Below are 13022 nucleotides of genomic sequence, written 5' to 3'. Positions count from 1 at the left end.
CAGTCGTTTTCCTCTCCCGGCAGAGGTGGAGTGAACGGAGCTGAATGCACCCACTTAGGAGGGAGAGGCAGGAGAAGGAACCAGGCAAGGTCAGGACACCTTGTCTCACTCCCCTCCCCAAAGGAGGAGGTTGGAGAGATGCTTAGTAAGTGTGCTGGTGGGTTTTGTCCACTTTAGGCCAACCTAGACATATCTGGGAAGAGAAACCTCAACTGAGAAAATGCAGGCATCGGGTTGCCTGTAGGCAAGTCTGCAGGGCATTTTCTTGGTTAATAAAGTGGGAGGAAGTCCAGATGTGGGTGGAGCAACCTTTGGGGAGGTTGTCCTGAGGATGGAGATATTGGCTATCTATATATCTATCTAGCAGTTATCTAGATAACTGATTGATAGATAGATAGATAGATAGATAGATAGATAGATGGATAGATAGATAGATAGATAGATGGATAGATAGATAATAGAGTGTGAAAAGCAAGCCAATAAGCAGCTTTCTTTTGTGGTCTCTGCTTCAGTTCCTGCTTGCTGGGAACTGGGAATCCCTTCAATGACAGACTATGATGTGGAAGTGTAAACCAAATCACACTTTTCTCACAGCAACAGAAACCCAATCTAATAGGGAAATCAGTTCCTTTACTTTCATCTCTAGAACCCAAGTTAAAACCCAGTTGTTGGGGCTGGAGAGATGGCTCAGCGGTTAAGAGCACCGACTGCTCTGCCAGAGGTCCTGAGTTCAATTCCCAGCAAGCACATGGTGGCTCACAACCATCTGTAATGGGATCTAATGCCCTCTTCTGGTGTGTCTGAAGAAAGCAATGGTGTATTCGTATAAATGAATAAATCTTAAAAAAAAAAAAAAAAAACAAAACTCAGTTGCAGCCTTGGGTGGTGGTGGGGTACGTGCCTTAATCCCTGTACTCAGGAGGCAGAGGCAGAGAGACAGAGGCAGACAGGGAGATCTCAGAGTTCAGGGGCAGTTTGGTCTACAGTGTGAGTTTCAGGACTATCAGGGATACATAGAGAGACCCTGTGTTGGAAAAACCAGAAGAACCAACAAAAGGTCAAGGGTATATAGAGAGCTCAAATATTGTGGTTAATAAATGCACAATGACAGCACTGGTTTTAAAGGTATGCCTTTTGGATTGTATGTGTGTATGTGTGTTACTAACTACTGCTAAGCCATGTCCCGTGTTTCTGACTCTTGACATGAAATCAAGGCTTGGATTTCCTGGGACCCACACAAAGGTAAAAAAGAGGAGACCAAGTCCTCAAAGTTGTCCTCTGACCTACACACACACCTTGGCCGTGTGTGCCCCCATGCACACACACAATGATAATATTGTTTGTTTTGTTTTGAGGGTCTTATTAGGTAGCTCTGTCCTGGAATTCACTGTGTAGATTAGGCTGACCTTGAACTTAGAGAGTTCTATATGCCTCTGCCTCCCAAGCGTGGGTAACTATGCCCCGCATAAATTCTTAAAAAAGATTGCAGGGCTGCGATGCCCTGTTGCTATGGTCTTGCTGGCTCTTCACACCTGCCTTGTGTGGTTGCTACGCCTCGTTCAGCCTCCCTGCACCCAGAGCTTCTTAAAGGATCTAGAGAAAGCAGGCATTGGTAGGGGAACCATGGCACCACGATCCTCCTGCCTGCAAGTATATGCACCACGTGTATGCCTGGTGCCAGTGAAGGTCGGAGGAGGGGGCTGAGCGAGCTAGAACTAGTTGTGGGTGGAGGCCATGGCCTGCCATGGTGATGCTGGGAGCGCACCTGGGTCCTCTACACGAACAAGTGCTCTTAAACGCTGAGCCATCTCTCTAGCCCAGTTTTTAGGGTTTGTGGTTGGTTGTTTGATTGTTTTGAGATGGGGGTCTCCTGTAGCTCAGGCTGGCTTCACTATGTAGCCGAGGTTACACTGAATTCCTGACCTTCTATTTTTAATCTCCTGAGTGCTGGGGTCACAGGTGTAAGGGCTACCATATCCCACCTCAAATTTAGCTCTACCTTCTGGGGATCAGTCATCAAACACTTGCAACTTAACAGAGGTTTGAACGGTGCACTGGTCTGCTGCTGGGTGGCCTCCAGCCTCCCTGCTCTGAGACACTTGCTCCTCCCACACAGGGGGCATGACAGGATACAGAGCATTCTTGCCCGCCCCTCTCCTCACAGCACTTTGCCTTGGAACGAGTCTTTATTGCTATGTAGCTCCTTGGCTAAGTCCCTCATCCTGTGCTAGCACGAAGCTTATGGCCCACTGGGCATGGGTCTCTTTCCTTCCTTCCTTCCTTCCTTCCTTCCTTCCTTCCTTCCTTCCTTCCGTCCTTCCTTCCTTCCGTCCTTCCTTCCCTCCCTCTCCTTTTGTGCACATATGCTGTGCCTGTGCACATGTGAGTGTGTTTGCGTGTATGCCAAAGCACCTCTGACACAGGACAAGCCCTCCCTCACACAGTGGTGGCAGTTGTGATACCCTTCAATTGTGATGTCACCTCTGGCTTATGTAAAAGGGAAACTTGGTGGGCTGTGGGCTGACACCAAGGTAGGCAAGTCAGATTCCTGTTGCCTGAAGGCTGAGAATGAGATTTCTATCCAACGGCCAGTCTGTGGTGATTCACACGTATAATTCCAACACTTGGGAGATGGAGGCAGGGGGATCAGAAGTTCAAGGTCATCCTTGGTGACATAGTTGAGTTTGAGGCTGGCCTTTGATACAGAAACAGGAGGACCCTGTTTGTAAAACGGAAAGTGAGGAAGAAGCTAAGACATTCTCAGATAAAGAAGCCAAGGACATGTTTTGATAGTGTAACGAGCCTCGGAAGCTGCTTTTGCTACAGAGCACTGACTCCTCTCTCGGCACCACAGCTGAGCATAGGCTACAGCAGGGAGATAGATGGCCCAGCAGCTAAATTCTCAATGGCCCGTGACCCCTGCCTCCATTTTGGGTGTCTCCCTCCTCTGGAGACTTCTCCTTACGTCTGTAAGTCGTCAGTCACTCAAGCTAATGTCTGTACCACTCCCCTCGGAACTGAAGTGAACTGAGGCAAGTCACGTTTTTTAGTATCTCAGTCACCAGTTATTCTAAACTTGGAACCACCTCATACTTCAGAACAGCTGAGCGTCAAAGGACAGAGCCATTGCTCGTTCACCACCAGGGGTCACTAGTTCACTACAGAGGTGGCTCCAGGAGCAGGCACAGTTCCCTCCTGAGAACCTGTTTGTCAAGTGATAAGGATTTCTTTAGGCCACTTGAAGAAGCAGAACTCAGGCAGTGATTAACCAGACCCCACACGGCTTTTAATTACACATAGCTTGCTGTTCCTAGTCCCTAAACATGGACTAAGATCACTGGACCCTTTTATCTCTCCCACTTGCTAACATACATTTAAAAGTAAATAAATACATTTGTTCATTGTGTGTGTATAGGCACACACTCAAATGTGTGGTTTTTCGAGACAGTTTTTCTTCTGCATATCCTTGAGTGTCCTGGAACTCGATCTATAGACCAGGCTAAACTCAAACGCAGAGAACAGCCTGCATCTGCTTTCTAAATGCTGGGATCAAAGGTGTGCATTGCCCGCCTAGGCTCGGACTTTAATAAACCAAGAGGCAGCTCTGGTTAAAGCATGGTCCTTCCAGGCATTATCTTCAGTCTCCCCTGCAGTGTCATCTGACAAACTGCAGGACTGTGAGAAATCTCTTCTTGGGAGACCAAAGGTCCTCTTCCTTGCTATCCCTCCTAAACTGGGTTGGAATTTTTCCTGGCTGTTACATTACAAACATATGCCACCAACCAGCACTCTCCCCTCCTCCGCAGAAACTGTTGAGGATTTGAGGCGACTTTTACTTATGTGTTTATTTTGCATGTGTTTTCCTTGCATGTGTGTATCTCCACCACCACAGACATGCCTGGTCATGAAGAAGTCAGGGGAGGGCATTGGATCTCCTGGAACTGGACAGTTGTGAGTCACCACTTGGGTACTGGGAACTGAACCCAGGAACTCTGAAAGAGCAGCAAAGGCTCCTGAGCACCGAGCCATCTCCCCAGTCTCCCACTTTATCTTTTAGTGTTTATTTCTTCCTGCAAAAACATGGAAACTCTATAAGGCTATTTTTATTCCCAGTACTTTACAATGCCAGAAACAGATGATAATTCATTTTTTCTTGTTTTTTTAATAGTTTTTACTTATTTATTCTTTCAGTATAATGCATTTTTAAATTTTATTTTATTACTTTACATGTAAGCAGGATTTTTTTTTGCATCCATGCATATGTACATATGTGTACCACAGACACGCCCGGTGCCCTTAAAAGGTCAGGAGAGGGCTTCAGATTCCCTTGAGACATGAAGTTACAAACACATTGTGAGCTGCCACTTGGGTGCTGGGAATCCAGTCTGCTGCAAAAGCAGCTACAGGCTCTTAACAGCTCAGCCCATTCAGCTCTTAGTATGTTACTTTGAATTATTTTTTTTTTTTGAGACAAGTTCTTAATCTCTAAAGCCCTAGCTGGCCTGAAACTTGCTATGTAGGTAAGGTTATTCAAGAACTCACAAAGATCCACCTGCCTCTGCCTGCTGCATGCTGGGAATAAAGGTGCGTGTCACCATTTCTAGCAGGAGTGTCTTTTTGGTTGAGACAGGGTTTCGACAGGGTGTGGCCTTGGCTGTCGTGGAAATTGCTCTGTAGACCAGGTGGGCCTTGAACTCACAGAGATCTGCCTGCCTCTGCCTCCCAAGTGCTAGAATCAAAGGAGTGTGCCACCATACTCACCATGAGTATCATCTTGAGACAAAACAAAAAACTTTCATTTATGTATTTATTTATTTATTTATATGTATGTGAGTGCTTTCCTGGAAACATGTGCATGTATCATACGTGTGCAGAGTGACCTTGATCAGAGAAGAGGGCACCAATGCTCCTGGAACAGACGTTACAGATGGCTGTGTGCTGCCATGCGGGTTCTGGGAACTGAACCAGGATTTCTGCAGGAGCAGCAGCTGCTCTTAGTGGGTGAGCCATCTCTCCAGGCCCAAATGTCCATGTTTTGAAGTAAAGACAAAATGGGCAAAGGAAATTATGGGCTAAGATACTTTGGGTCAGATCATATGGTATATTGGCGGATTTGGGGGGAGTAGGACAGGTGCTCTCTACATAGACTCTCCTGGAACTCACTACGTAAAACAGGCTGGCTTTGAACTCACAGGGAACTGCTTGCTTCTGCCTCTGAGTGTTAAGATTAAAGGTGTTCACCACCACAGCTCCTCTAGTAAGTTTCAAACTTGTTTTTCCAGATAGCATTACAATATTTAGTCTAGGCTGGCCTTTAACTTCAGAACCTTCTGTCTCAGCCTCCAAGTGCTGAGATTATAGGCCTATACCACCATGCGTATCTTTTATTTATTTATTTTTGCTTGCTCTAAAATTTTATTTTCTGTGTGTGTGTGTGTGTGTGTGTGTGTGCATTTGAGTAAAGGTGCCTGAAGACATCGAAAGTGGGTGTCCAATTCCCTGCATGTGGAGTTATAGGGAGGTTGTGTGCTCCTCACTTGAGTGCTAGGAACTAAATTTAGGATCTGCAATGGCAAATAGTTAAGCCATCTCTCTAGCCCTGATTTTTTGTTTTGTTTTTTGGAAATAGGGTCTCATGTCTCAAACTGTCTATGTAGTTGAAGTGGGGCTTCAATTTCTGATACTGTACCCACTTCCAAGTGCTGGGATCATAAGTATGTCCCACTACTCCCAGATCAAATTCTCCCTGTCCCTGACAGGGTCTCAGGTATCCTACTATCTCCATCTCCCAAGTGCTAGGGTTACATGTAGGCACCGCTATACTACCTGGGCCTTGAATCTGCCTTCTCACTGTGTTCCTTACAAAACGCAGTCGCACAACGCTTGCAATCTAGCAAGGCATCTACGTGAACTGTTGGTGACCCACCCGCAGCTGAACTTGACACACTGAGACGCCTTAGATGGCCCGAGGACTGCAGCTGGGACTTACCAGACCATACCAAGTCTAGGCGGGTCCACAAGGGCAGTTGTCCAGCCACGGTTGCGGGTCTCCAACCTAGGACTTGTGTCAGGCACCTCTCACCAGAGCAGCTCTAAGCAGCGCGAAGGCGGAAAGGTGGCGAGACCGCATGGCCCCAACATGCACTACGTGCCTCTTACATCACTACAGAGCGGCTCCTGAGAGAAGCGCCAAAGGCAGTCGGTTGCCAGGCAACAGGGCAGCCGCTCTCAGCTCCCAATCAACTGCCAGCTTTTGGCTGAACGCGGGAAAAGGAGATAGATGCACGTGGTTTGAGTCTAGTGAGTAGTTTTTTTTTTTCCTCTTATTTATTTTTAATTTTCCTTCTTTCTTCGTTCCCTTCCCCCAACTTCCTCATCTCTTATCCCACCCCGCTTCTCCTTCCCGTCCTTTTCCCCACCCCCTTTCCTAGCCTTCGGTTAGTCAGACTGGGCAATGGAACCGAGTAAAACAGGAGGAAGAAGCCAGCCAGCCACTGTGTGCCGCCATCTTCCCCAGAAAGTGCATCTCTTGCTGCCTTGCACATCAGACTCTAGCTTCTTTAGACTGACTGTGGCTGGGTCGTCCATCCCTCTTGGGACGAGGCTTCCGACTTCTTGCATTTGATCAACGAGTGAGCTCCCTGGCTCTTCAGTGTGCAGCCAGCCATTTGGGAGTTATCTGACCTCTGATGATGTGCAAGGCACTGCAATGAATGCCCCCTTCAAATATCATGCACTTTGCTGCAGTTTGATCCCTTTCGGCCACCATGGACTTTCGCCATTTTAAAATACCCCCTCCCCCGGCCCCATGCTAGGGCATCACTGTTGCAGCCCCACTACACCCCTTTTCCTAGGCTACTGAAGCAGAGGATCGCTGTGTAGCCTGTAGACCCTCCTGCCTAAGCTTCCTAATGCCGGGGTCACAGGTGTGGATCGCTACGGCCCTCCTTCCTGTTCGCAATGCTGCAGACAGAACCCACGGCTCTGTGCTTGGTGGGCAAGCACTCTACCACTGAGCAGCACCTTCAGCCTACAAACCAAGGTTTCTTCAATTTAAAGTTATTTTTAAATGTGCACACATACTTGTCTGAATACACACCAGGCATGTGCAGGTAGCTGCAGAAGCTGGGCTCAGATACCCTGGCACTGGACTTTATAGGCAGGTGGGAGCGACCTGGGGTGGGTGCTGGGAACTGAACCTAGGTCCCACGGAAGAGCAGCAGGTTAAGTGCCAACTGTCTCTCTGGCCCTTCTTTGTGTGTGTGTATTAATATTTGCTAAAAAGAAAGGAGAAGGCAGAAGCAGGAGAATCTCTGAGTTTCAAGGCCAAGCTGGGTTTACAGAGCCAATTTCAGAACAGCCAGGGCCACACAGAGAAACCCTGTAAATGTATATGCCCTATGTGTGCACGTATATGTGAGTACCTGAGTATATGTCTGCATACCACATATATGCAGGAGCCTGAGGTCAGACGAGGTTGTCAGATACCCCAGCACCGGAGTGAAAGATCCCCCACCGGATTCACCGGAGTGAAAGATCCCCACGTACATGAAAACAGAAATGGGAAGCCAGAGCCCGATCCTCAAGGGCGCCCTGATCCGGCCCTGTATCACCAGCATTCTCCACAGTCAGGCTGACATATTTATTGGAAAAAATCGAAACCACAGATGCAATGCATTATACAAAGAAAGGTCTTCATTCCATAATAAAAGTCCTGTGGGAGGAAACAAGAGCCAGAGGCTGCCTGCCCTGGGAAGGTAGGCACTCTGTGGACAGTGAGATTCACGCGTAGGAACTACTCTAATGGAAAACAGCGGGAACGCTTCAAAACGGAAGGGGGTGGGCATAAACAAAAAATCAACTCCATCCCTGCATGGTTTGAGAGCTTGTTATAAGCTTGAGACATTTAGGTTATCACCAAGACTTAACCAGATTCCTCGGTTTGTCCCTAGGGTGGTAATCAAATTTAACTTAGGGTCTTCAAACCCGAGGTAGTGGAGGATCACCTGAAACTCGTCTGGAAGGTTCTGTCCTGGATCTATTCATGTCTAACCAATCATTCCTGGCTTTGGCTCTGGGCGAGGGAGCACTCCATTACTGTTTGCTGGATCTGTGTCTGGGCTGGACCTGGGAGCCAAACAGCTCTTCTGGCTCACGGTTAATGGCTGTCAATGGCTGTCGAGTGCTGTTGTGGGCGTTTCCAGTGTTACAGTGTGGTCTCTGAGAGCCTGAAAGGTGGAAAGCGGGCAAAGCCCCTCTGTTGGGAAGGCCAATATGGAGGATCCAAGATGGCGGGGAGAGAGCAAAGCAGCTCTGGTTGGAAGGCCAATGTGGAGACACCAAGATGTAGATCAAGCAAAGCTCATCCTTGTTGGATGCCAGCTTGGAAGATGATCAAAGATGGTAGAGAGGAAGCAAAGCCCACTCTGGTGGGAAGGCTACTACAGTTGACCCAAGACGGCAGAGGGCAGGTCAATGCTGGGCCCACAGACTTGCTTTTCTAGCAAGGTCTCCAGGAAGGTTGCCATGGAAAGGCAACCAAGATTAGCACATTGGATGGTTTTAAAATTCAGGGTCACACAATGTCAGGGACCCTTCTACAACCAAGTCATGACCAAGAAGTAAAAACTCCCCCAGACACAAGATGAGGACCAACACCTAAGATGAGAGGCCTTAGCACCCTAATGTGACCAGAATGAGAAGTACTTGTGACCCTTGGGTTACCTGGTATAAACCCTGGTGTCTGACTCAGCAGCCACATCAGTTCTGAGACAGGATGCCCTAGATAAGTTTGATTTTCCCAGCTACTGGGTTCAGGGCTAATAAACATAGGAATCTAGGAATAGTGCTGTGGCTGTACAGTCAATAAGCCATTTATAGTCTGATCTTTTCTTTTGAAATAAGGCCTTAGTATATAGCCCAGGCTAGACCTGAACTTAGTCCTTCCGCCTCAGATTCCCAAATGCTGGGATTAGAGCTGTGCACCGACAGACCTGGCATAATTATTTAAATTCCTTTTTGAGCTGTGACCGAACCCCACAGTAGATCTTCTACACACACGCCTATGCTTAATGTTGAGGCTCCAGGAAACTTCATTACCTAAATATGAGTCTCAGCTGGACCACAGTTTCTCTCTCACCCCAACCTAAGCCAGTATTTTGTCTATTTTCTGTCTTAAAAAAAGTTAATTTTTGAGGAGTTATTTTTACTCAAAAGTATGTGGGTACTTCTGTATGAGCGCATGCAGCAGAGGCCAACGGATCCCTTGGAGCTGGAGTTGAAGGTGGTTGTGGCCACACGTGGGTGCTGGGAACTGATTTGGGGTCCTCTGGAAGAGAGGGAGGGGAGTACTCTTAAGTGCTGAGCCGCCTCTGCAGCCCCTCAGTTGCCTGACTTGAGGATCTATCTACACAGCAGACTTTAGTCTGAGAAGCCTGGGGGATGTGGGGAGGAAGGCTGTAAAGTCCTCTTTGAGCTGTAAGAATTCCCAGTTTGGCTTGACCAGCCACGGGGTTCAAGACTCATGGTCAGGTAGCAGCAGAGCCAAAACAATGATGGTCTCAACTGGGAGAGATGGCTCACACCTTTGATCCCAGCAGTCAGGTGGCAGAGGAAGGGGAACCTCTATGACCTCAAGGACAATGCAGTGGACATAGTTCAAGGCCAGCCAGGACTATGTAGTAAGATCCTGTCTCCAAAGAACAGTTATACAAATGTCTATACACAAACATATATAACTGGTTTTAATTTTTTTTTTTTTGAGACAAGGTATGCAAATTCAGGATCTTCCAGCCTCGGTCTTCTGAGTGCCAAGGTTACAGGCCTGAGCTCTGACTTGAGCTATTACAAAGTCCTGATGTGACAGGAAGCAGGCAGGGGCCCTTCTGTGCTGCTGACTTACCTCGTGCAGGGGCTCGTCATGGTTTGGCTGTCCAGGCAGCGTTTATTGGGGGTTCTAAGATGACAGTAGCTTTTCAGATGGCTTCATCATTTATCCAGAGACCCCACCGCCCCCCATCTACTGCTGCGTGTTGGATTTCCTCTCGCTGGGACACATGGGAGTGACTCTAGAAGCAAGGACTCTATGGCCACCATTGGAAAGCTGACTGGCAGCGAACACACGGACTGGCTGCATTGGCACAGACGAGCCAACAATGCCACTCGAGTGTTCTGGACCTTGCACCCAAGAAACATTCTTCTGGCACCAGAACGGGTCCATTTCTACTGCAGATGACTCCTTTAGCCCAATGCGGAGGTCATATGTCACAGCGGTTATCTGGGTCTCTGGAGTTTTTGGAGTGCCCACTGGGGACAGAGTGGGGGTGAGTGGGGCAGGAAGGAGGAGGTTGATTCACAGTGATCGAACATTAGTCTCACAACCCATTACCCAGCAAAGCTGAGCTCTGCCCCATGGACACAGGCTCACGCTGGCTGCCACCTATGTGTTACTACAGATAAAGAAGAAGCCACCTCCCTGCCCCACCATACAGATCACAAGGTCACTTAAATCAAGGGTCCATCTGGGAGGTGCAAAGTGCTGTCCGGCTGCTTGTGACTAGGCAGGGTACCCTCTGTCGGCATCCTGTCTGCATGGGAGCAAGAGGGGGTGGGCGGTGGTAGGAACTGTATTATAGGCAGTGGTCCCCTCTCTCCTGCGCCCTGCTCCTCAATGCTTTAAGGAACCTGCCTGCTTTGGAACCCAGGCCTGGAAATGCCCAGGGATGTCGAGTTAGCCCTGTGACCTGTGGCGACTGATGTCAGTTTCCCTCCGCCCTCACTGCGCCAAGCATCTCTGAGCAGGTGCTGCATGAGATTGTTAGTAATAAATATGAAGAGTCTCACACCGAGCCGAGGTCGTTTCCTGATAGGAGCAAGTGGGTCTGATCCTGGGGGCCTGCTGGGGAAGTAGGCCACGGAACCACTTCCGGTTCCTTTATATTTGCCCCTCTTGGGGCCTTGACTAGGATTGACAGGAGGTGACCCAAGTGACATGGCACAGGAAAGTTCACTCTGGGGATGTAGTGTTGCTGTTCACACTGGTTCCATTCCAACACGTGATAGGGGTGAACCTGGCGACGGGGGCTCCTAAGAAAAATGTCCCCCGCACAGCTGGGCCCTTGGCACCAATTCCTTTTGTTTCAACCCTGGTGCTCCCTGGCTTGTGAAGGTGGACAGAGGCCCGGGGCTGGCATCCAGGTCGGAAAGTAAAGGCACTCGCTCAGCTTCAGACTTCCAAGGAGAGCTGTCACCCTGGGAAGTAGCCTTGGCTGACAGAACTGCTGAGCTGGAGCACCAAAGTGTAGCCTGAGCCGCACCGGGGGTGTGGTAGGGGGCTTCCTCTCAGAAGGCTCAGAGCTCAGGGTGGGGCTGCGGTTGAAACCCCTTTTGGGAAAGTTGGCTGTGAGAAACTTTAAAAACAGGAAACCAAAAGACCCAAATGACCACCTAATAATAAGCAGTTAGGGGACCCATGGAACTGCAGAAAGTGTAGTTTGGAGGCCGGCCGTTCCTGTTCTTCCCCACAGTGGATTCAGACACCAGTCCGGTTTGGAATCCAGGGGAGTTCGGATGCTCACAAGTTTGTACAAAGGACAAAATGCAAAGAACTGAGGAGGGGAAAAAAAAGAACAGATGTAAGATGTCCCCTCTCCAAGCTCCCAGTGACAAGAAGCCTCTCAAAGAACGACTGGTGAGGAAGTGGATATTGGGCCACGTCGCCGTTTTTCTGTGGACCTGAGCTTGCTCACAGCTGACCCTGGTCCGCCTGTACGCCAGGGACACAGAGGAAGAGCGCATCGCGCATGCAGACAGAGGTGGTGTCATGAGACCCAATGGCCTTCAGCTTTTCTCACTGGAGAGGCCTACAAGGACCTGTGTGCCACGGTGGGGAGCGTCACAGACGGGGAACAAGGATTTACATTCTGACGTGCAGGGTGCTGGCGTGACTCTACTCTTTGTCCGCTACTGCTTCTTGAACAGTAGAAGGTGACGCTTCTGTCCCTAGAAACAAAAACCAAACACATCACACCGAGCCTCGTGCATACATGCCAACAGACTGTTGGCATGTGATGCTCTCAAGTGTCCTCAACTGTGCTCAAGATTAATCTAGGGATCACTCGCGATGATGAATACATGCTCAGTCACCAGGGTTTGTTAAATGCTATAGCCAACAATAATCTTGCCCGGATGGACCTAACCATTTTGGCCAGGCAGGAAATCAAACATGGTAGCAGGCAATGGAAGGGCCTGGGTTAGGACAGAGGACAACTCTCAAGAGTCAGTTCTCGCAGGGCAGTGGTGGCACATGCCTTAAATCCCAGCACTTGGGAGGCAGAGGCAGGCAGATATCTGAGTTTGAGACCAGCCTGGTCTGCAAAGTGAGTTCCAGGACAGCCAGGGCTACACAGAGAAACCCTGTCTCAAAACAAAACAAAACAAAACAAAACAAAAACAACAACAAAAAGTCAGTTCTCCCTTTCACTTAGGTTCAGGGATCTGACAGGCAATCAGAATTCACTGGAGTATTCTAGTTAAGTGCTCTACTGCTGAGCCGTGTCCCCGCTCCCAGGCGGAGAGTTCTAGGCCAGCATCTCACAGCCCAGCAATGTCACTAAGCCCCATCTTACTTGCCAGTTGTGAAAGAGCCTAAGGTGTTAGGTCGGCCCTGAATTCATTTTGTGGAATGAAGTTTACATCAAACTTTCAATGTTTCTGTCTTCGTCTCCAGAATAGTTGGGAGTAGAGGCGTGGGCTACCAGGCCCAGCTCCGGAGCTGGGCTTAGTATTCTTGCATTGCATTTCTCCAGTTAAGCCTTAAACTTTTAAGTTCAGTTTTTGGCCAGTGTGGCCTTATATGTAGGTAGGTATGTGCAGTGTGTGTGTGTGTGTGTTGAAGGTGGTGGTACTTTAGTGTTAAGAGCACTGGCTGATTACCCAGAAGACCCAAGTTTGAGTTCCGGAACTCATATGCCAACTCACAGTTGTGCCCACACCCAGGAGGGAAAAAAAAATTCTTGTCAATG

At 48.7% G+C, this 13022-nt stretch overlaps 1 protein-coding gene across 2 annotated transcripts in view; it reads right to left on the bottom strand.

The window, feature by feature from the left end:
- Positions 1 to 7628: 7628 nt before the first annotated feature.
- Positions 7629 to 13022, bottom strand: part of Hip1 (huntingtin interacting protein 1) — a 136756-nt gene continuing 131362 nt past the window's right edge. For both annotated transcript variants that reach the window (XM_052169164.1, XM_052169165.1), the window contains exon 31: positions 7629 to 12000. In XM_052169164.1, the coding sequence (XP_052025124.1) occupies positions 11948 to 12000 (53 nt within the window). In that variant the 3' untranslated portion in view covers positions 7629 to 11947. The remainder of the gene's footprint in view (positions 12001 to 13022) is intronic.

Source organism: Apodemus sylvaticus, chromosome 22, assembly GCF_947179515.1.
Source record: "Apodemus sylvaticus chromosome 22, mApoSyl1.1, whole genome shotgun sequence".
In the NCBI taxonomy this organism is placed as follows: Eukaryota; Metazoa; Chordata; class Mammalia; order Rodentia; family Muridae; genus Apodemus; species Apodemus sylvaticus.
Note: the sequence above shows the minus strand (reverse complement) of the source record. Positions and strands in the feature narration are given on the sequence as shown.